Below are 24,009 nucleotides of genomic sequence, written 5' to 3'. Positions count from 1 at the left end.
CAGGTTTGACCGTGAGCACAGGCTGCAGGAAGGCACCGAGACGCCCTCTCCTCACCCCTCGGGGTCCTGCGTCCCAGGCCCAGCTCTGCAGCGAGGGGCTGGGCACCAGTGTCACTGGGAAAAGGTCCCCTCCTCTGGATGAGCTTCCAGAGGGAGATGAGGTGTCCCTTGACGGTGTCCCGGCCTCAGCGCCCAACCGGGCCAACCCCACATCCCCACCCCCGCCCTACCCCTCCACCCCCGCCCCCGCCCCCGGCCCCACACTGTGCCGAGGGGCACAGGCAGGTGTCCCGGCCTCCGGAGGACGTGCTCAGCCCTGCTGCCACGGGGCTGCTGACAGCTGAAAGGCCTGCGTGCTTCAAACAGACAGAGAAATAAATAAATAACCGAGGCGCGCTTTGAACCGACTTCCAAATTAAGAGTTGCATCCTCGCTGTCAGGCCCCCGCCAGCGGTTTCTGCAGCACCTCCCGAGCAGAAGCACACCTCAGCCCATTTATTAGAATGATGAAGGCAGAGGGACCTACAATTGCACTCCTTCCTTAATGAGCAGCCGAAGGGATCGGTAAGCATAATTTCAGAGGCCAGTAATATTTTATATAATCGCCGAGTGGTTTAAATTGAAAACCCCCAACTGAATCAATATTTACTGCATTGAAACGAAATGAATAGTAATAAGTCACTAAGCTCCCTGTCCTGTTTCATAAAATAAAAAATTATAAAAATGAGCACAGGCGCAGGGAGGCCATCACATTAACTTTTACGGTACTTGGGGAGCCGTAACCGCCTGTTCTCATAAAATAAAATTCTAAAAAAGCTGCCGGAGGAGGCCTGCTTCAGCACGGCATGGGGAAGCGGGCGGGGCCCGGGGGTCACCCCCAAGGCTCCCTCCCAGAGCCCTGCCCTGGGGCCCACGGGAGGCCCTGCCCTGGTCTCTGGCCAGAGCCTCAGCGCCTGTCATCCCCAGGCCAAACGTCCCGCTCTCATTTCTTTGCCTGGCAGTGGGACAGGCGGTAGTGGACGGGTGTCCCTGTGCGTGGAAGAAAGGCTGTGCTCTGACCAGGCCGGGGCCCCGGGCTGGAGAGGAACGTGTGTGAGGGCCGAGGGTGCGGTCCAGCAAAGGTGCCCTGTGCGCTGGGGCACCTGGGTGGCTCAGTCAGTTAAGCCTCCGGCTTCGGCTCGGGTCATGATCTTGCACTCTGTGAGTTCCAGCCCCGCGTCGGGCTCTGTGCTGACAGCTCAGAGCCTGGAGCCTGCTTCGGATTCTGTGTCTCCTTCTCTCTCTGCCCCTCTGCCTCTCATGCTCGCTCTCTCTGTCTCTCTCTCTCTCTCAAAAATAAACAAACATTAAAAAATTAAAAAAAAAAAAGAAGGTGCCCTGTGCGCAAGCACCACGCGGGAGCCCACCCTCCCCTGTGTGGGGCCCTGAGAGGCCGGGCTTTCCCTGGGGAGCTCCAGGTCCCCCAGGGAGACCACAGCCTCCAGGGCTCCTGGGAGGCTCCTGGAATCGGGGCACGGCCATGCTGACAGAGACCAGGGCCGGGTGAGAGCCCCCGGGGGGAGGTGTCCCTAACTCTGCACACTGAACTCGGGGCTGAGACCGGCAGCACGGCAGCCACAGGGGCACAACCCCCAGAGGACCGAGGGCCCCCCTACCACCCACCACCAGACTCCAGGACAGGAGACAAGGCCACATTCAACCAGGGAAGCCTGAACTGGCAGGGAAGACACACAGCCAGAAACAAATGTGCTCCCGTAGCTCAAGAACAAAGGACAAACCAACTTAAAAATGGGCCAAGGAGCCCAAACGGCCGTAGGTAAGCCCACAAGTAAGTGCTCAACATCGTGGGAAGTCAGGGAAATGTAAATTAAACCACAACCAGATGCTGCCACGGAAAATGTGAAAATCAGAAAGACCGTAACACCGCGTGCCGTAATGGGGACAGAAAGGACACCTCCGCTCTGGGGAAGGCTTGGCGGTTTCACGTGGAGTCAAACACACCCTCCCGCGTCCCCGCAGCACCACTCCCGGGCGCGCGCTGAGGGGAGACGGGAACACGGGTCTACGCAGAGCCGGGGGAGAAGAGTCGGCTGCCTTGGTTCCGGTCCCGAAGTGGGAATAACTCACTTGTCCACCGGGAGGAGCACAGACGAGCAGGGGTGGGAGCAACGGGAGGGCCTGGGCCACGAGCTGTGTGGTGCTGATGCCAGGGTCGGAGGCCGGAGCGCTCCAGATCCAGCCTCGAGAGTCTGCAAACCCACGGTGCGGACAGGCGGGACGGGCTTCCTGGGTGTGGGTTGCCGACGGGGACAGCGCAGAAGCACTCTGGGCGACAGAACACCCCGATGTCGACAGAGGGCCGAGCCGCACAGGGGCGGCGTTTGCCGAAGCTCAGAGCCGGACACTTAGCCTCGTGCGCCACCCTGGGCGTCCATGTCAGCCGAGAAGAACTAGACACAGACGTCAAGCTCTACTGACCAGGTGTCCCCCATGGGGGACAGTCACAGATACGCCCCAGGGGAAGGCAGAAGGAAGCGTGCCCAGCCGGAACTGGCAGTATGGCATGAATTCCAGGTGCTGGGTCCACACACGCACTCAACGGGGCCGGGGGGCAAAGACATACACCCCGAGCCGGGACGGCCCTGCTATGTGCCCCTGTCACCCCAGGCCCACGAGACCCTTGGCTGTGGGGGACTGAGGGCAGCCAAGAGCCACTGCACCACGAGGAGCCAGGTTCTGTGACAGGCGGCTGGTTCCGAGCTGGCAGAGCGAAACTTCCGTGGGGCGCCCCGTGTGGAAAGGACCCGGGCCACAGAAGGGGCCCCGAAGCCCAGGCTGGCACAGACTGAGGGCCGGACGAGTCACGACGGTGACAGGTTACGGCCTATCAGATACAGGACGAATCCGACGCCGCGCTAGCATAAAAAGATGAACAAATACATCAAGCAACGGGGGATAAGGGACAGCGGTTCCTGGTAGGATGCCACGCAGCGAGTACAAAAGGACACAGGGTTAAAGTCACGAAGGGTCTAGAATGCATGGGTGAAGCCCAGCAGAGAACAGGGTGCTGTACGCAGGGCCAACGCCTCCCCACGAACGCCTGAGGACCCACACGGGCCGCCAGCCAGGCAGTCAGGTCACCCACCCCCCCCACCCCGGCACCAGGCAGCCAGACGCCAGGTCCTCCAGGCCACCCAGCACTTCCGTGACATTGCTGCTGAAATGGCAGATCTGAGTCTCCTCACAAGGAGGCGTCCGAGCCCGGGGATGCTGCACAAAGCACCTGGCCTCCGCTCTCCAAAACATCAGTGTCAGGAAAGACGGAGCGAGGCTGAGGGCCGGGTCCAGCCTCAAAGATGCTGGAAAGATGCAACCCCCAACCGCCGTGGGGCTGCACACCAGCTCTGCCTCCAGGCAGCCCTCCCGGATCTCAGGGACCACACTGCAGCGCCTGGTCAAGGGGCACCAGGTCTGCAAATTCCATCCAAATGGTCGTATATGAACACAGAGGGGAAATATGATACAGCCGATGGGGCAAAGCATAAGCAGTCAGTGAACTGAGGCGAACAATACAAGGTCTGCAACTTTTCTGTACGTGCAAAAGTATATCAAAATGACATACCCCAAAGTGTTTACCCCCAAAAATTAGATGCAAGAAACCTGTGAGGACGCTGTGACTATCCTCTCCCTACCTCCCTCTCCGACAGCCCCCGGACCCACCCTGACCCTCCCCAACATACCGACCCCCACGGCGGCCCCTGGAATTCACCGTCTGGGCTTCAATGGGTGGTCAGCGGCAACGGGCACCATCCAGGCAACGTACTGGGCATGACGCGGGAGGGGGGCAGTACACGGCCCACTCAGGCCACAAGCCACAGAGCACATCCGCAGGGCTGGGCAGAGGCAGATGCAGTCACCAAGTCCAGACGCCCTGGAGCAGGAGCCCAGCACCGCCAAGTCTAGGCTGCCCAATGGGCTCCAGGGTATGGCACCCACTATCCCAGGCTAGGCCCTGGGGCCTCGTCAAGCCTCTGCACTTGAACCTGTTCTGCCTGTTCAGGCTTCTCGGGGTCTCCTCCATGCTGTGCATGCCGGGGGAGACCCCTTCTGTGCCTGGCCACGTCCCTCTCACCACAGCCAGGCCTGGCTGAGATGCACGGCGAAAGACAGGCCCAGGAGAGCCCACCGCCCGGGCCTGCCGGACCTCCGGGCATGCTGGCCCAGGACACTTCTGCGACTTACCAGCTCAGGATCTGTCCTCTCCTGGGCCACAGCTTCCAGACAGGCAGGGTGACCCCATCCGGGGCAGCCGCCACAGACCTCGGACAGCGGGCGGACCAGGCAAAGGGCTGGGAGGGGCCGCTACAGCCACCTCCTGGGGGCCTCCGCCTGTTCTGCCAGGGCCCGACCCGAACCGCGACACCCAGGAGCCAAGGTACCGCCCAGCTGAGAGCCGCAACCCCCCCCCCCCCCCAGCTCCAGCCTGGGCGGGGGGCTGTCTTCTGCAGCACGCAGCGCTCGGAAGCCCCCTTCAGAGCCATCGGGAGCCCCGGGCTCGCAGTGTCACTGTGTAGTCAGAGCTCCTGACCTGGATGTCAACACAGCCAACTGTGCGGCTCACGCCAGGTGGGTGGCTCACCTCACTTTCCCTACCACCCTTCGAGGGGACCGCCGACACGGAGGTGAGCGACAGGGACCAGGAGGGCTGGTGTGGCGCCGGTCGCCCCGGCAGGACCAGCCCCGGGCCTGGGCCCAACGCCCCCCCCACCCCTCCGACCTTGGGCCCTCGCGGCAGCTCCCCACCTCACGCGGGTCTGGCCACCCCAATCGGTACTGGGAATCCCAAGTGTGGACGGTGATGCCCCCGCCCCGTTCTCCCTGGCTGGAGAGGGTCAGGGGCCCGTGAGCAAGCTGCCGTGGGCTCTCCTGTCACCGTCGAGAGGAAGAGCGGACGGCAGCCGTTCCCCAGGGCCCACAGGACAGGCCATTCCCGGGGGTCACACACACGAAGCCCAAGCCGCCCCACGCAGGCGCACGCCCGCCGTTGAGTCCGGCAAGGAAAGCCCTGTGTGGGGCAGAGGGCAGTCCCCGCAGCACACGCCGAGGCTCCTCCCCACCTGCTGTCTCCCGGCAGAAGAGGTGCCCTCCCTTCCCCGGGCACACCAGATGGGCGGAACCCCAGACACTCGCAGGCCAGGCCTCCCCTGCATCTGACAGGAGACCAGGAGCGCCGATTGCCCGTCGCACAGAGCGGGCCGGGCCCGAATAGGCACCCGTGCGAAATCAGCCGGGTATCTCTCTTCGCTCGAAGTAGACACTGTTGTTCATACCAGAGCCAACTCAAACTCCTGCTGCGTTGGCCACGGTCACTCAGCGCTTTCATGGGCAGTGGGAGCCGTGCCTGGCCTGGCACCTTCTCAGGCTGTCGGTACAGGCTGTGCACAGACAGAGCCCACACGGCGCGGCTGGGGCACGGGGGAGACGGAATGTCAGAGAGTGGGTGGGGGTGCGGGCAGGCATGCCCAGGAGCATGGCAGCCAAGTCAAGAGAAGGTTGGCCGCGGCACACGCCCTGGGCCCGAACCCCATGGTCACAGCCAGGGAAGGGGCTCGGCAGGAGGAAGGGCCGCAGCCCCCCTGCTGTACCCCCCCACACCCCTGCCGGCCCAGGAGCAGGTCCCCCTCCCCTGGCAACACGGCCCACACTGACCGTGCCTGCCCCACCCCGAGACCGGCCTTCTCTGGGCTCCCTGAGCACCCGTCTGTCCCGGGTACACTGTCGGAGCTTCACCACACTCACCACCCTGTGGGGGCTCCCGCCTCACGACGGGGCGCCCAGTTTTCTCTACTAGTCCCGTCACGGGTCCTGGCCTGGGCTGAGCGGGAGCGGCCTGTGGGCACACGGCCGAGCAGGGCCCTCACTAGACACGTGAGGACCTGGGGCGTGGCCGTGACACGGAGGAGGCACCCACCTCACGTGGGGGCTCCCTCACAGCAGATGCTCCCTGGATGGACCGAACGCCGCGCCCCCCAAATCCCTATGTTGAAACCCTCATCCCAACGGGCTGGCGCACGGAGGTGGGCCTCTGGGAGGTGCTTAGGGTTGGACAAAGTCACGAGGGCAGGGCCCCCCGACAGGACTGGCGCCCTCAGAGAGAGGACTGTCCCGCCACACGAGGACATGCTGAGGAAGCAGCTGCCTGCAGCGTGGATAGGGCGCCGGCACCCTCACCTCAGACGGCCAGCCTCCAGAACAGAGAGAGAGAGGGGCAGAGCCTGCCGCGTCAGTGGCCCGAGGGCCGGGGCCGGGCCCCGCTGCCTCTAGGGAGATCCTGGGCGTCCGGGGAGGTGGGGGGGGGCCGGGCATGAGGGGGAAGCACATGGGACCCCACAGCCCCGCCCCGGGGGGGGTGCTGCCCAGCCCATCCTCAGGCTGAATTCCTCTTTAATGAGACATCACTTTGGAGACACATTTCAGAGCCTTCAAAATCGCAGCCCGAGCCTCGTCAAACCAGCCAGAGATTACTCAAGATTTACCGCACAGGCGCTAAAATAAAATAAAATAAAGTAAGGCGGGCCTGCGCGAGGCAGCCCCTGTGACAGCGCCATTTGTAGTCGGGACGGAGCGGCCTCCAGACTCATCTGCTTGAGCTCAGCGGCTTCTGTTTACCCCGCACTTTCACGTCAAATGAGTTTGGAAGGAGTGAAAAGTGACAGGCGGTTTAGGGATATAAGTCACGTTTCAGCTGCAGTTCAGATTAATGAACTTGCTGGAAGCCGCCGAGGGCACAGGCAAATCCACAAACCTGAGAACAAACACGTTAAACCCTCGCTCGGCGGGAGCCTCCGCCGCCCCCCAAGACACCCCACACCCAGGGCCGGGCCGGTCTGGGCAGCAGCGGCGTGTGGTCCTCGGGGCCCAGCCGTACATCCTGCGGGTCCCGCCGCGATCCCACCCGCAGCCCCTGGGGCCACCAGCCACTGCCAGGAGGGGCCTGCTGCCCCCCCGCCCCACAGTCCCAGGCAGTCGGGAAGCACGGCCCCATCTGCCTGGAGCAAGAGTGGCAGCGGCCCTGCTGCCCCCACGCTCACTCTGACGCCAGGCCCCTTATGGCACAGGACCGAGCGTGGCAACCCCTCGCCACGACGAGGGGTGTCATCCCTCCGGACAGGGAGGGCACGGACCTGCCACGACCACTGGCCATCTATCTAGCTGATAAGCCAGGTTCCGCCCCGGCCCTGCTCAGGACATCTGGCCACTCCGTGAGGCAGCCCCAGGGGCCTCTGGGAGCTCCGCCCCCCGGCCTTCCCGCTCGCTCAGGGTCACACGGCGTGTGTTCCCCAGCGGCGCTCCCCAGGCTCCCCCGCGACGGCAGCATTTCCACACACACACATACACAGCTTTCTCTCCAAAGCGGGTGTCTGAAGGAGGGTGGGATCCAGGGCCACCCATGCCAACACCGGCACTCTCGGCCACCGGGTCACCTGACTTACTTCCCGCCTGTGTCTCCCAGTCCCCAACACTGCCGACTGAGACTTCCAGGACTGTTGGGGCCTGCCTGCCACACCCCCCAGGGGTGTTCCCCTCTGAGGTGCGTCCGGATCAGGAGGGCCAAGGAGAGCTCACGGGCCTTGGGCTGAGGCTGGCCACCCGGCGGCGGGAAGCCCTGCTTTCTCACCCCTGCGCCCTCAGACCACACTGGCCTGGGCCCAGCCACCGGCTCAACCCCTCCTCATGCCCAGGGAAAAGCTGAAGAGCCTGCAGATGCACAGGGTGGAGGTCAAGGCCACAGGCCAGGCCAGTCGGCCAGAGCCTCCCTGGACCCACTGGCCGCACACAGGCAGCCCCCAGCTCGATGGAGCTGAAAGTAGCAGCTGAGTGGGCAGCAGACTGGCCGCCGGCCCTGGAGACAGGCCCTTTCCGCTGCCTCGGCAAGACAAGCCCAGGCGGACGCAGCCGACAGGCCAGGAAGCTGGCGGGCAGCCACTCTGCTGAGAAGGAAGCCCACCCCCCACCGGGGTCCGGCTGACCTTGGGCAAAGGAAGCCCAGTCCGCCGGCAGCCACGTTTCCCAGGACCCGAGCCGCTCAGCCCTCGGCCTCCACCACACCCTACTCTGCAGGCCCACGAAGCCCGGGGGCCTGGCCCCCAAGAACCTAGGACTCTGTGCTCAGGGTGTGTCCCGGAGCCCTGGCAATGGGTGACACAGACCTGGAGTAAGGCGGTCAGGTGGAGGGAGACCCCACTAAGCAAAGCCTCCACACGTGGCCTCAGGTTACGTGTACCTGTCCTGGGGGGTAGGGCCCAGCCACGCCTGCACGCACAGGGAGCGCTGGAAGCCTCGAGCACCCGCGAAGCTGACCCGAGCCCGCAGCCATCGCGCACGAGTCAGGGCCACAGGACCTGAGCCGTCTGACACCAGCACGGCCTGGGACAGGGCAGCACAGAGCCAACCAGAGCGGCGTCCTCACCACACCTACCCGCCCCACCCATAGCCGGGCCCCTGTGCCGGGGCACCCACACGGCCATGGCCTTCCCTGCAAGGCAGCCGGCCCGGGGGGAGCCGTGGCCAAGCAGGGTGGGCAGCTGGGTCCGGGCCTGTCCGTTCTGAGCCGGGCCTACGGCACCACAGCACGAGGCCCGCCTCCCCTGACGGCCCATCCCACCTACCCGAGCCGGGAGGTCAGACCTCGCAGACCTGCCCACACGGCATAGGGACAAGCACCCTCTCCACCCCCACCTGCTCAACTCCCACACTGAGGCGCAGGCAAGTATTCTCTGTCCTGCTGCCGACTGGGCTGCTCCCCACCTAATGGACTTGACGTTCTGCCTGGTTATGAGGCGGCTACAGCCCAGGGGGGGTGCACCCAGCCACGCCCCCAGTAGGCCTCGCCCCACAGGGCCTGCCACCCCTTTCTGCTCAGTGACCCCCACAGGGCCGCCCCAGCCCCCAGCCACGCCCCCTGGGGGAGGCGGGACCGGAATTCGGACCGCGGGAGGGGAGGCGGGAGCAAGATCAATAAATCTGAACCTCATTCACGATGATCTGGGGCTCTTATTAAGTAAATTAATTTAAGTTAATTTAGCTCGATCATGACTCCCGATCACAGTGATTTAGTGAGGGGGAAATTGCATTAGGAAAGGCCATGCTCACTAGATAGGAGAACGGAAGAAAATTAGACCCACTTAGCACTGTGAATTAATATGGAAATAGCAGGTGTAAATTTAACCTTATCGAGAGAGTGAAAATTATCTTCATAAATTTGTAGAAATAGCCCCCAAGATACTTATAAATCTATTTAAAACAAAAATATTACAAAAAGTGCAGTAAAATTAATTTAAAATATACTTGCAGCTATTGCCTCCAGAAAAACCAGCAGCAGGGCCAAGTTCAGTGCAGCCTCGCGGTAACGGAGGAGGGAGTGGGTGCCGCGGCCTGGGTGGGCCAATCGCCCTGCCACAGGCCAGCGGGCCAGCACCTCCTCTCACAGCCCCAGAGCCAGGGAGCCACTGGCCAGCAGGTGGTGGGGCTCCTGGTGGGCTAGCAGGACGGCCCCTGCCCAGTATTCTGTGTAGTCCAGTCCCGTGGGGCACAACAGTCCCTTGTCCACAGCCCTCGGCCAGAGTGCCCACCGCACCCGGGTGGAGGCCGACGCTGGATGAGGGAGCTCCCACTCTGCTCCCCTAGGAAGAGGCTCCCAGAGGGCGCCCCGTTCCCACTCACCCACCAGAGCTGCCGCCCCACCCCCCACCTCAGCAAAGGAAGGGGCCATGCCCCCCACGACGGGCCTCCTGAGGCCCCAGGGCTGAGCAGGCTCACAACAGGGGCCCCCGACTTCTATCCCCTAAAGCTGCTGCCCCAACAGAGCCCTCCCACTTCCGGGCCAGGGCACCCAGAAAATAAGTGGAACCGTCCCCACTCTGTACGCCCTCAGCCAGGAGCGGCCCAGAGCAAAGCTGCAGCACTGGGGGGTAGGGTGCAGGCAGCACCCATTGGGGGGGACATGGAGAGGGCCGTAGCCCCATGTGCCGAAGAAAAGATGGGCCACAGCTCCCAGAGGGCGGCTCAGGCCCTACCTCTAACCAGAAGTTTCTCCATGAAGTGGAACAATGCCCGGTGTGGCCTCAACTGTCCAGATGGTGGCTTCCCCCACGGACGTCCCCTGCCAGCTAACACCCTACAGACAGCGGTGGAGGGCATGCGTGTCTGTGCACGCGTGTGTCCGTGAGTGCACGCATGTGTCCGTGAGTGCACGCGGCATGCGCAGGCTGGCCGTAGGTCTGCTGCAGAAACTGCTACACAGAAAAATTAGCCTCTTCCACAGCCGGCAAACTGTAGACCAAGCGCTTCTGTGTGTCCAGCTCGGTCCCCTACAGGCCCCAGGCCCAAGGCAGCCGGGATGAGGGCATCCTACCTGGACAGCGAGAGCCGCCGTGACCGCCAAGAGGGCAGGGACAGGGGAGACTGGGGGGCGCTGAGAGGAGACACGGGCGTCTTCTTGACAATGCGGTAGCGGGTCTTGATCACTTTGCCGGTGGGAGGCGTCCGCAGGGTGTGCACGCTGGACGCTGCAGAGGAAACGCACACAGAGGGGGTCAGTGGAGGTCGGCAGGGGGCCTCTCGACTCACTCCAGCCCTGCCCCACACAGCCCCAGAGCACCCAGGGGCCCGAGGCTCCAGAGAGCTGGGCCCAGGCCTGGAGTCCTGAGACACAGGGCACCGGGGATGCCGAGTGACACGTGGGCGGGGGGGGCGGCAGAAGCGCCCCGGGGCCAGCTGACTGGTGCGGCACCATGGGCTGGTGCCCCTCAGCAGGCAGTCCCCAGACTCAGGACCCCCACTCTGGCCCCAACTCCCCAGAACCTCCAGGAATAGCGAGGAGGGGGCCGCAGGAGGGCGCAGGAGGCCGGGGTGCAGACTGCTCGCCTCCCTCTCCGGGCACCCCCAGCACATGCTCACGCAGATTTATGTATTTAATCACCAATGTTTTCATAACATCTTACGGGGGATGTACGTACACCACAGCTTCTCTTTTGCTGAATGGTTCATGCAATTAACAGGGATCTGTTTTGCCCGAGTTCCCCTCCACTTGATAGCCGGCAATTTCTCCACAGCTTCGAGGAACGTACCTAATTGCCCGGCTCGCATAATATACAGCTCTAACTGCCCAGATAATTAAAGCGAACGCAGCGCGGGACGGGGGCGCCGAAGCCTCTCGTGACCCAGCCCACGGCCGGCAGCCTCTCCGGAAGCTCCCCTCTCGGACCGGCGCTGGGACCCAGGGTCCCTGTGGGCTCCTCCTCGTCCCATCCAACCTGCCTGCACAGCACCCCAGCATGGGTAGCTTCCTGGGGCTCCCACTCACAGAGACGCTATGCCGGGTCAGGCTGTCGGGCAGTGGCAGGGGCGGGGGGGGGGGGGGGGCGGCGTGCGTGCCAGGCGAGGCCCCCAGGAAAACGCACAGGGTCTCACTGCCGGAGCATCAGCACCAGAGCAGACCCGTGACCCTTCAGCCAAAGGCTGCCAGGGCCCCAGGTGGCCCGGAGGGAGCAGTGCACGGGGCGGCACCAAACCCCCACATCCCCTCGCTAGTCCCGCTTGGTGCCAGTCCTTTGGCTCCTCCGACAGCACGGACCAGCGCTCCATGACCCGGGCCTGCTCCGCTAGACCCTCCCAGAACCCACAGATCCCAAACCAGACTGAGAACCTCCCCGTTGCCGGCCTGCAAGGAGCTGTTACGAATCACGGACAGCATCTAAAACCCATCTTTCAGAGCCCGAGACCCAACAGACTCCAGCCCACCGCCAGGCCCCCGAACCAGCTCCTGGCTCCACACACCTCCTCTCCAGGCTTGCCCGGCCCGCCAGAACCCACTACATCCAGGGGGACACCTGGCCGGGAACAAGCAGGACAAGCCTGGTATCTGACACTGTGCCCCTTGCCCGGATGTCGGAAGAGCCCCTCCTCCAGGTGTCCCCTCACCCTCTGCCAGGGTACCCATCCACCCACACGGCAAGGTCAGGACACGGCATGGGTCAGAGCCCTCCCGAGTGCCCCGGACTAGAGGGTGCACGCCTGCTGCCAGACCAAGGAGACTGTGCAGGGCCCTTTCACCTGTCAGAGGTGGACGTGGGCTTCAAGGCCCAAAGAGTGCCAGGGGCAGGGCACAGCTCTGGTCACCAGACTGGCGCAGGGACGCACAGCAGCTGCCCACCAAAGGGAGCCACGACACATCCAGGTGAGGCCAGGACAGACGCCCCGGCAACAGGGGAAGACCCCCCCTTCTCCCCTCACCCCTTCTGTCTGTCTCTGTCTCCCCTTGGTTCTCCCTCCCTCCAAGAGCAGCAGCTCCAGGGAGTTGGGGAGAAAACAGAAGGTCAGCAAAACCAAAGGGCGACACGGCATCACCAGGGACACCTGATCTTGCTGAGTGACCAAAGTGAGTGGATCCTTAGCTCTGAGCACCCCACACGCTCTTGGGATGCAGGGGAGAGCCTCACACACAGTGGGCATCGATAGATAAATGTTTGCTGAATTGAATTTTCAAGGTCTTACAAGCAAGGATGGACCACAGAAAATCAATAACAGCTTGTTCCAACTAAGAGCCTTCCTCTAAGTCATCCGGGCCCCAAGCTACCCTCACAGCCGCCCTGCTCCCTCGGCCCTTGCATCCGGACAGCACGCCTGACCCCAGGCCTCCCAGGCAGCGGCCGCTGGCTGCTCTGGGATGGGAGGTGCCACACAGCCCTGGCTCTGCAGCTGGACTCCTGCCCGGGAGCCGTGCTGACTCACCAGCCCCACCCCCTTCGTCCTGAGCATAGGGAACCCAGGCCTGGCCCAGCCCCACTCCCCTCTTCCGGATGTGAGCACTGCCACCTCTAGGAAGCCCCCTCCCCCGCCCCCACGCCCAAAGGCCTGGACTCTGCATTCAAGTTAACAGGCAACTGTATTCAGGATGCACTCCTGCAAAGCGCAGGCCTGTTGTAAAATCAACTTTTTGCTTAACTTACTGCATTTTACTTATTAGTGCCCAATTACCACTTCTGGGAAACGCAAAGTAACAAGGCAGATCTCCTTTTAAACAGTCAGCCTGGTGTCCTTTCCTTCACACTGTCATCTGTGAGGCCCCACCCCCCGTGGTCCTGAGCAACAAGGGGAGGGGAGGGCACAGCAGGGCACACCCTGCCCCACGGCGGGGCTGTGACCCCTACAGCCTGGCCTGCTGGTCACTCCTGGCCCCCATCTTTCCTCAATGGGCAGTTTAGACACAGGCAGCGGAAGGGTTCACGGCAGTGACCCCGGGGAGACCGCCTAGGGCGCCCGTGCCAAGAACACACAGGTGGGTGTGTGCCCCCGTGGCCAACAGGCGCAGGGATCCTAACACTGTGCCTGCACACGGGGACCGGGAAGCTGGGGTGGGAGGCGGCAAGGCCCGCCCCAGGGCGAAGGTGGCAGGCACACCCCCGCCCTGCTCCCCGTGGCTCGGGAGCCCAGGCCTCGCCCCGACCCCGCGGCTGGGAAGGCAGCCCCAGCAGCCGGCCATTCCCCCCGGCTGGCGGAGGGTTTGTGTAGATAATCATGTTATTTAGATAGGATGTGGGTTTAATTCCCTTCATTACAGACTCCCAGGGTTGTAATTTTTTTTCTCCGCATGATGTATTCCCTGTGGCACATTTCACTCAAATCAAACCCTTCGCGCCTTTATTGCCAACGAGGCCCGGGCGCCGCGTTATCAGGCCCACACACACAGCCCTCTCCGCCCTGCCGTGCAGAGGTCACTTCTAATGACTAATCGATCTCATTAGCTTTCCTAATTAAAAACTTTACTACCGCAATGGAAGACGAACTACAGAAAACTGCTGGCATCATATTTGAGTGGGATATGAGCCCATCTATCAGCGGAGCCCTCGCGCCTGCACAGTCGGCCCGGGGGCCGGCCTCCCCCGCGCGCCCGTGCTCGGGGGCCCCAGACGGGGTGGGGGGACTAGGCTGCAGCCAGGGGCCCTCCTGAGCACCGAGCACGGGCACGCGGGGCAGGCGTGGTGGCAGGGAGGGAGGCCACTAAGGCCCAGGGAGGCGGGACACCCATCCAGCGGCGGAGCCCAGCCAGCCTGGCTCCTGCCCCCAGCACGTCCTGCCCCCCGTGATCCAGCCGTGGAAGCGGGACACACACCAGCCCCTCCCAGGGCCCCAGAGCACTGGGCGGATGGCAGGAAAGGGAGGGCCATGCCCCGTCTCGGCTCCCCCAGTCCCCCTCCTGACCAGCCACCAGACGGGAGAGCCCATCAGACGGAGGTCACAGCTCTCTCTGTTTTAGTGCAGAGCAGGAGTTGAGACGGAGTTCAGATTTTTATGGAACTTCAAAGGGCAATAACTAGGTAGAAAATGAGCTGCTAATTTCACAACTGTTTAATGAATAAGGAGAAGACGAAGACTGTTCAAAGGGCTGCCTGAGGCTGCTCCCCATACAGGCGGGCAGACTCAGGGCTGAGCGAGTGTCCCCAGCAGCACCCCACTGTCCGGCCCCCTAGGGAAAGGCCTGGTGGGGGGGCGGGGCAGGGACCACGCGCCCCTGGCTCCGTGGCCTCCCATCCACCAGCCTCTGGTCTTCGCCCAGCAACGGCCCATAGACAGGGGCACTGGGGCCTCCAGAGACAGGCCCCATGAAGATGGCAGACCTGTCCACAGCTGGCTTCCCACCCCGTTCCAGAAGCCTCTTCCCTGAGCCTCTAGCCTCGTGAAGAGGCAGCGGGGGTGTTGCTGGTGGAGGCACAGACTAAGGGCAGGGCTGTCTCCAGCCCTCCATCCCTGCTGGGGGACAGGACAGCTGAGCAAAAGCGAGTGACTGGTACCTGAGCACAGAATCCACCTGCGCCAGTGGAACAGGACTGGACAGAGCCCGCAGACGGAATCCAGCCTGCCTGTCGTGCACCCTCAAAACCAAGCCATGCTCCTGGAAGAGGGGCCCCAGGCCAGGCCCCAGACCCCTGGCCTCTTGGGACCACGGCAGCGTGGGGCGGGGGGGGGGGGGGGGGAGACCCCACTGGCTGTGGGTGGGGAGCCGAGCTGGTGGGGTGGCCATGAGGCCAAGGGCTTCTGCTGGCCCAGGCTCCCCAGTTCACAGTCCAGGGAGATCCATCTTCCTCTGCCTGATCCGCTTTTCATCAACAGCTACCCTGACGCGTCAGTATCTGCAAACAGGCTGCAGACAGCTTAGTCTAAAAGGCCGTGCTGCGGCTCAGCATTTCAGAAGCCACAGGGATTTCTGCTCTTCTGCCACAGAAGCCATTGTCCACTCTCAGTTGGCTCAGGTCCCAGCTGGTCACCCTGCTGTAGGCTGGTAGTGCCCCCACCCACCCGCACCTGCCTCCCGTCAGGCCGCCCACAGCCCCCAACCGAAATGGGCACAGGGCCCCCACCTGACCAGGGCCCGTGGGTGCCAACCACCGACAAGCTCTGTGCACCCAAACTCACTCCGGAAGGTCTTCCTTCCAGGCTTAACCGGAGTTTTTGATGCGGTGCCAACTCGACCCAGCCCAAGGCCTGGCACTGGGTGAGGGAGGCCTGGCCTAAGGCAGACAAGAGGGGCCAGAGCAGGGAGGGGACCGCGCCACGGAAACCAGCCTGGCCCCCTCCTTGGCACAGACGTGGGACAGCACCTGGCAGTGGGGTCACTGATGTGCCCGAGAGAGAGGGTGGGAGGCCCCTGTGAGCACCTGGGCACCTGCACGCCCACAAACCCGTCCCCTGTGGGGCCTCTTCCCTGGGCAGTTTCTGAGAGCCACGGCCTTTGGGGCAGGCCCCGGACACAATTCTGCTCTCCAGCAAGAGCAAGGCTCTCAGATCAGCGGCCAGCTTATGGTCGTGACCGCAGCTGATGGTGGTCAGGGGTGCAAAGAGGTGCACACGGCAGGCAGGACCTGTCACGAGTGCCCCCAGCAGTGACCCCGCCAGCCTGGAAGGACCGGGAGAGGCCTGAGTGGGGTCCAAACAGAAGGGACAGCACAGCCACAGGCCCCAGGCAGTGAAAAGCAGGGAACAGCTCTAGGCAAGCAGGGTGCTGGCTTCTCCTGGAGGAAGCGGGGAGGTGCCCTGGGGGCTCCCGGGGGACGAAGGAGCAGCCGGCTAGCACGGGGCCTGGGCCTCCCCACACCGCCTCCAGGTTGGCAAAAGGCTCATACCTGCGGCCAAGGCCTCACCTCGCCCTCAGACTCTGTACTACCCAGGGGCGGTGACAGGGACAGAAGTGAGGGCCAAGCAAGCCAGGCGGGTCTGGAGAGTGCGCAGGCAACAAGGAGCCCACAGAGAGCCAACGGGAGGACTGGGCCCAGGCAGGCTCCCCGCACCCAGCTCGAGGTGCATCTCCCAGCCCTCCAGGGCCTTACCCTACCTCCCTGACCCGAGACCAGCCACTCGACAGACTGTGGGTGCAGGGGGCAGGGGCAGGTGAGGTGCAGGTCAGCCCAGAGGCGCCTGGTCTTCTCGGCAGCGGGAGGTGCCGCAGGGGCGGGCCGCTTTCCCTGCTGGTGGCAGGTGGGCTGCACAGTGGCCACAAACCCACACGTCACAGCAACCCTGCAGGACCCCAGCCGAGCCCGGCTCCGTCCTAACAGCGGGTATGCCGCACTCCTGGCAAAACGGCCACGGCAACGTACGCAGACCAGCAGGCGCACCGGCTGAGAAGCCTTCAACGCGCAACGGTGTTCTCACGTCTGAAACCCCGCGGGGCAGCCGAGCTGCTTGCGGAGCCCTGGGCCGGGCAGGACGGGCAGTGCTCGAGATGACCAGGGCGAACGGCAGCAACACGTCCTGTCTGCCTGGGGCAGGGCCGGGGGTTGAGGCCCGGAGAAGGGCTGTGGGGTGGGCCCCAAGCCCCACTCGGCCTCAGAGGGGGACAGTGAGGTGTGCCCGCTCTCTCTAGACACCACCCGTCCACCAGGGCATTTCTGAAGGTCAACGTCATCTGAGCTGTCCCCTCGGTGACCCCCACGGTCCTGGAGACGGTGGAACCGGGGCCGCATTTGGGGGCGAAAAGGGCCCCACTCCTAGGAGGGGCGAGACGACCCCAGAGGCCACCAGGAAAGGTCCGTGGATGCACACCATCTGCAGGAAGCAGCCAGAAGGAAGGCCTGTGGGGTCCGGGCTCTGGTCGTCGGGTGCCGCCGAAGGGGGTCCCAGGCCTGCTCTCCCCTCCCCTCCCCACTCAGCCTCAGGCCGGTTGCTCCCCAGTGTCCGCACAGTAGCTGCCAAGGGAATGCTGGCCCGAACTCCACCCTGGCGACTCTGTGCCCCCGGCTCTGACCGCGGTCCCGCCGCACGGCCCGGCCCACACGCCCGAGGCTCCGCACGGGGGCCGGCACAGATGGGCGCACACCGTGCGCGGCCATTTCCTGCGCATGTGGCCCGCCTGCCAGCCCCTCCGAGACCCACCAGGGCTTTTGCAGCACGAGCCCAGACCCTTCAGTTACGCGCTTAACCAGGAAGGATGTGTCCAGACACAGGGCTGGTCCACACCCCCCACCCCGCCCCGTCTCAGATGGGCCCCCATCTCTGTGCTACTGGGAGATCAGCACCCGGAATGGGATCCAGCCCTGGGACCTGGGGCGAGGACACCGACGCCCCAGTTTCTACTGACGCCGGTGCCCCCTGGCTGGAGGCAAGCTGCAGGGTTCCTCCAGGACACCGAGGAACAACCTGGCCATCTCTCCACACTGGGCTGGACTGCCCTTCTGCCCCCCAGCCCCCCCCCCCCAGGCCTACCACATGGGAAAGACTCAGCCAAGGGCCCCAGGCAACAGGGCGGGCCGCTCTACCCAGGAAGCCGCTGGGCCTGCTCCCAGCTGGAACCACGGGCAGAACCCACCAAGCCGGGTCCCATTCGGACGGCGGTGCTACCGCTGTGGGCAGCGTTGGCTTCGGCTCAGCCTTTCTAGACTGATGATCTCTACCTTCTAATTGAGTTCGCGGTTCAGCGCGTTTAGGGCAGTAAGTGGACACCTTGCCACACCTGTGTCGGAGCGCTCGGGGCTGCCGGGGTGGGGGTCGGGGGAGAGGGGGTCTGGGCCTCCCAGGCCTGCAGACCGGGGACCCCTCCGCCTGAGCGCCAGTGGGGCCCCGTGCCGGCCTCCCTCAGCCCCGTCTGCAGACTAGTCTCTGGTGAGCCTAGAAGCACGCGTCCTTTCTGGTCAACAGCCCCGACCTCCTCCCTGATCCCCCGCCCGTCCGTCTAGGCCCCTCAGCAGCCGAGCTCAGCTGCAGCATCCGCCAGACCGCCCCACGAACGCACACCCCCTGCCCGGACGCCGGGGTGCTCAGGGAACCTCCGGCGCCCCCCACCCGCCGCTGCCTCAGACACAGCGGCTTAGAAAGTACCACCGGCTTCCCCCGCCAGGCCCCGCGCCAGGCTGTTCCCAGCTGCTCTGTCAGCGGCACCCCACCTGCGGCAGGAGGCGAGGGTCGGCAGCACGGCCCCTCGGGGCGGCGAGGGGCGCGGGAGATTAGTGCTGCTGGGCACCACTTCCCGCCGGCCAAGCGAGAAGCCAGCTCCCTGCGGGTGGCCGCATGGCGCGGAGGCGGGCACCGGCAGGCTGCGAGCCAGGAGGCAGACAGAAGCGGTTCCCCCCGCCCCACCGACCCCCAGGCCCCTCCACTGTGTGCAGGGGATTCCCGGGTTCCCCCACGAGGCTCCCAGCCTCTCTCCCTGCACCCCCCCCCCACATGCTCCCAGGCCCCCAGGCCCCTCCACTGTGTGCAGGGCATTGATTCCCAGGCAGGGTTGGCTCTGGCCGGCTCTAGTGGAACATCTTCATCAGAAGGGGGAGCCTCCGTTCCCTCCTGCCCTCCACATAGGACACACAAAGCCCGACGAACAGCACAGCTGACAGGGCACATTGGCCCCTCGGGGTACAGATGTAGGGAAGAGCCCCGCTGGGGCAGGTCGGCGCTAGGCCAAGGGGCCTCTGCCCAGAGCCCGTCAGGAAGGACAGGAAAGGAGCTCGATTCCACTGACGCCAGCCTGGAAAACAGCGGCCAGGAGGCAGACGTCATCCTGCCCCGTAAAGACCGCTATAAACATGCCCACAGACCTCCACCTGTACCGTCACACAGGTGCCCTGCTGTCCACCCAGGCCCCGCAGGTGCAGGAAGCACACAGGTGACAGGACCTGGCGGCCGTGTTCCCACCCGCGAGAGCACGGCCGAACCGTGACAGAGCCCCCACCCTGTGAACACTTATTCATGTGCTTGCAGGGGCCCGTCCACTTCTCCAAATGAGGCGTGACAGCAGCCCAGGCAGAAGGCAGTGCGCGCCCCGCCCAGCGCTCACCCGCCAGGAGCTGCCAGGGACTGAGCTCTAACAAGCTTCAGTGGTGGGATGACTGGAATCACAAAGTATGAATTTTTATGAGTCTAATAAATCACTCCACTTTTCCTGTGTTTGATGGTTCCCAGCACTTCCAGTGCTGGAAGAGCCCCGCTGCCATCAGATGGTCTGGCCCTTGTCTCTGCTGGTGGCCGGGGACAAGGAGCCAGGGCAGCTGGAGACCCTCCCGGGCACCCTGGGGCCATCGGAGGCCAGCGCGTCCACAGGCCCCCCCGCGGAAGTTCTCAGGCCGGCTCTGTGCTCCCTCTGCTCAGAGGCCAGCCCGTGAAAAGGGCGCCCCGGCCAAATCAGCACGGACCCGAGCACACACCCCTCTGTGACAGAGCCGTAGGGACCCCAGGGCCCGGGAAGGGGGGTCTGAGGGGCAGCAGTCCATCCAGCCCCACTGATTTCCCACGTGCACCCCGCGGCCTGCAGGCGCTCGCCGCCAGCCTTCCGCCGCACCGTCATCCAAGCCGGGGACCGGCCGCTGACAAACGGTTAGCGATGATCAAATCACAGAGGCAGCCCGACAGGCCATACGTCACCGAGCAGCCATCGGCCCTGCAGCCTGAGGAGCGTGGGCGGCTCGGTGATGACAAACAAGGGCTGTCAGCTGCCTGTCCCCCAGCGGGCCGTGTTCGCTGTCGTCCCACACTACCTGGTGTTTAATGACGACACTGTCAGCCCAAGACGCAGCGCCAACGCCGCCACGGACTGTCAGGGCCCTATTAGAAGAAAGATTGAGACCCTACTCTTCTTAAACTCACTCAAGCAACACAAGCCGCTAGTTCCTATAATTATTGTGCGTGAGCCATCGATCGTGCCGACACCTGACCCGTCTGTATGAGATGGGAGTAGTTTGCTCCGTGACAGTTGCTATAGATTATGGGGGTGGGTCGTCCCTCCCCTCTTAACCACGGTGCTACCTACCAGAGCAAGGGGGAGACTGAGCACCTCTCACCAATCCCCCACCCGCAGGCATGGGCACGGGGGGCAGGGAGGCCCAGCACCTCCTGGGAGGTCAGGAGGCACCCCCACACACTGGGAAGGCCACGGGGGCACCGTGGCAGGCAGCTAAGGAATCCAGGCAGGGAGAGGACACTCCAGGCAGGGCACGACTCTGGCTCAGCACGCCCTGCAGGACCCCAGCACCCCAGGACAGCACGCGGGGAGCACCAGCGCCTCAGGCAAGCACACATGCGTCAGGGAGTGGCCGGCGCCCCCGAAGGGCACCGGAGTCTGTCCATGGTGCGTGGCGGGTCCGGGGGCTCAGCTCCAGCTTCAGGAAGGCAGAGCTCGTGGCCAGGGGGCCCACTCTGGTCCCTTCATCCCCTGGCCCCAGGTCACAGGACAGGCCTGTGCCCTCCTGTGCTCAGAGCCCAGTTCTGGCCTTGGCAACCCTGGGGACCCCTCAGCCCTTCTGAGGCCAACCGGTGCTCGTGCCTGCGTGAAGGCCTCTGGATCCCAAGTCGCGGAGCCCCCAGAACACAAGGCCCAGCCCCCAGGCCCACGCTGACAGCCATGATACTCGGGGTCCGTCGTCTACAGCCAGGCACCGAGCCGGGCGAGCCCATCTCACAGCCCCAGGATTAGGTGGCCTGAGGTCCATCTACCACTTCCGTGGAATCACGCAGCCAAGGACAACAGGAAAGTTTAGGACGCGAACAGTGAAAACAGCGTTTGGAAAGTAACTGCAGAGCAGAGCAGAGGCCTGAGAAGGAAGCGGACTCCACGCGGGGCACGTCGCACAGGCCAGGCTCTGATGGAAGGCAGCACCGACACCGCTGTGTCCCCTGCAGAAGGCTCTGGCAGGAACTCACTCATTCAACGCGTTTTTGGCAAGACCTGTCGTGCACTGGGAAGAAGCAGGGAGCTCAGCGAGCCCCTCAAGGTCCTCTCCTGGCAGGTGGGCACCCCCAGCCTTCCCCCCCCCCCGAGCCCACCCCCCCCCCCCGGGAAGACGTCAGGGGAGGGGGAGGCAGTGGCAGCCCTTGCTACCCCAACCTGGAGCATGCGGGGTCCCTGCCAGGGCCCAGCCTGCGAGAGGCCTTCCCACTTGGAACTGCAGGGGCTCCGCGGCCAGCGCCACAGGAAATGCCTGAACTCCTGTCAAGGTAGCCCATCCTGCGCCGACACAGAGCCTAGATGACCCTACGGTCCTGCCGGCCTAATGCCGACTGCTCTCCCTCGACCCCAGCGCAGGCCTCGCTGCCTGGCAGGGCCCGGTGCTGGCGGCCTGTCCTCCCTGTGACCCAGGTGCGACGACGCACAGAGCGGGGGCCGCCTGCCGGAGCCCCTGTGTCGGTAAACACGGAGCCGAGCCCAGCGCCGCTTCCCCCCCACTAACACCTGCCAGGGGACGGGACTTGAAGCCAGCCTGGCAGGAGAGGCCCAGGAGCGGGCCACAGTCTCCTCCCAAGGCCTCTCGCTTATGCCACTGCCAGGGCTCACGTGCCCAGTGCAGCGGCCTGAGGCCACAGCCCCCACCACCTAGGCAGGACCGGTGCCCGCCAACACCTTCCCCCGCACCGGGCCTGCTAGCCTGCGGTCTCTGGCCTCACAAACGTCCAGTGCTCTGTCATCTCAAAGCCCCTTCCATCTGGGGGCCTGGCCAGACAGGGACGGGAAGGCCAGCCTACCAGGTACAAAGGCATTCGCTTCCACAGCCAGGCTGAAACCCCAGAAGACCAGAGGCTCTGGGCAGCAATGTGGGGGCTCCCAAGTCCACCAGGGACAGGTGAAGGGCCACGTCCACTCTTCACCAACAGCACCGGGGCCCACCTTCAAGCAGGGCCAGTCCAGCCAAGGGGGCAGAGCCTGGCCCATGAAACGAAGGCCCATCTACCCCGTCTGGTACCTGCTGCTGGGGGGACTTCTGGGTGGGCAAGAAAGTGATGGGAAGGGCCCACCGCTCCCAGATGGACAGACACCCCACATTCTGAGCCATGAGAGACGGGGAAGGGCCCAGCTCCCTGTCCCGGGTGCATGTCTGACACGCAATGATGCTGGTGTGGGGGAAGGCAAGGCTCAGAGCGCGCCCTGTCCTCCCTGTGGACGCTGACGGCGATCCCAACAGCAGAGCCAATGCAGCCATACCGCCCACGGGGGAGGAAGGGCACGCAGAGCCTGCCTCCTCCCTAGTGACCCCCTGTTCTCGCCCACAGGGATGGGAGCACCAGGAGGGGAGTCCCCCTAGCAGACGCAGCAGCCCCAGCCCCCAAGGAACCGCAGCTTCATGAGGGCCACCCGCCCAGGCCCGGGGGCCCTTCCACCAGCCTGACCTCACAGGGGCCGGAGGTCCCAGCTTCCCACAGAGCCCCGGCCTGGGGGCTCTTGCAAGGGCACAGCGTCCCGCTCACCACAGCTGCACCTTCTCTCAGGGTCCCTCCCCTGCTTCCTCTGTGTTGGGGCTAAAGAGAGATGCTTGCCAGGGAGGCTGCAAAGAACGCCTCTAGAAAGAGCAGCTGTCACTCACAGAAAACCATGTGTCCCCCTCACAAAACCCAGACTGCCGGGACCCTCTCCTGACATTCCCCGGTTTCCCTCCGGGCCACTGCCTTTCTGGTGGCCACAGTGACAGGGCTATGGCACCAGGGCAGCGAGCGGGCCACGGAGGCGAGCACCCGGGCAGTGGGTGTGCCCCGGCCTCACTCACCCCGAGTCCTGCTTGGGGGTCCGTCGTGGCTGCCACAGGGCCAGAGACAGCTCGCCACGGCAGCCGGAGACAGCAGTGTGGGAGCCACACGTCCAGGGGGCCCTAGCTCCATTACTGCACAGGGAGGCCTGTACAAACTGGCTCGTGCTTCGCACATGCAGAGAGAACTGCCCAGCAGAGCCACATGGGCCTGGCCGGGGAGGGGACCGCAGGGAGGAGCTGGGGACACGGCCGGCTTTAGCGGGACCTGCACTGCCCATACCAGCCCGGCAGGTGGCACCCGACCGTGCTCGGCCCACCTCTCTGCCCAGGGCCCTCCAGCCCCAGCACAGGGTGCAGCCACCAGGCCAGCAGCAGCACAGGCCTCAGTGATGGCCCCGTGGCCACACATGTGGGAGGCTCCGCAGGAGGCAACGTAAGGCCAGGGGGCAGCTTTAGGGGGGCTCCCCCTACAGATACAGGCCTCGGTGCTCTGTGAGTGGGAAGGAGAGGAGCACTGGGGAGGGTGTAAGGAGGAGAGAGGGGAGGGACGAGGGAGAGAGGGGCAGGTGGGGACACAGCACAGAGGCCCAGTGGCCCACAGGGGCTGCTCTCAGACCGCTCCGCCTCACAGGCAGCTGCAGGGACGGGCTGGCGGACGCACCACGGCACACCGGCCCCCAAACAGGCCCCTGACGGCTGCCGGACGTCTGCACGGCCTTCTCGCAGGGACCAGGGCCTGCAGCCTCCCACGGGTGACACCACCCCTCCGGGACACGCACGCACATACCCGGAGGCCAGGCTGAGGAGAAGGCAGCCACGAGCAAGCAGTGAAGAGAACCAAGAGAAGGAACCAGGGGCGTCTCCTAGAGGGGCACGGGACACAGGCGGCCTCGCTCAGTGTCGCCTCCCCACTGCGCCGCGGCCAGAATGCCGCGGCAGAACAGGTCCCAAGAGCCACGGGGGCGCCCCAGCAGTCCCGCCTGCCCCCATGTCAGCATTCCAGAGCTGC

At 64.5% G+C, this 24,009-nt stretch overlaps 1 protein-coding gene across 2 annotated transcripts in view; it reads right to left on the bottom strand.

The window, feature by feature from the left end:
* The window catches only part of ZC3H3 (zinc finger CCCH-type containing 3), an 88,173-nt gene that overhangs the window by 42,030 nt on the left and 22,134 nt on the right, over positions 1-24,009 (bottom strand). For both annotated transcript variants that reach the window (XM_027063720.2, XM_027063719.2), the window contains exon 4: positions 10,415-10,568. In XM_027063720.2, the coding sequence (XP_026919521.2) occupies positions 10,415-10,568 (154 nt within the window). The remainder of the gene's footprint in view (positions 1-10,414; positions 10,569-24,009) is intronic.

The sequence above is a fragment of the Acinonyx jubatus genome, chromosome F2 (genome assembly GCF_027475565.1).
Source record: "Acinonyx jubatus isolate Ajub_Pintada_27869175 chromosome F2, VMU_Ajub_asm_v1.0, whole genome shotgun sequence".
Lineage (NCBI taxonomy): Eukaryota > Metazoa > Chordata > Mammalia > Carnivora > Felidae > Acinonyx > Acinonyx jubatus.
This window is presented reverse-complemented; position numbering and strand designations above follow the sequence as displayed.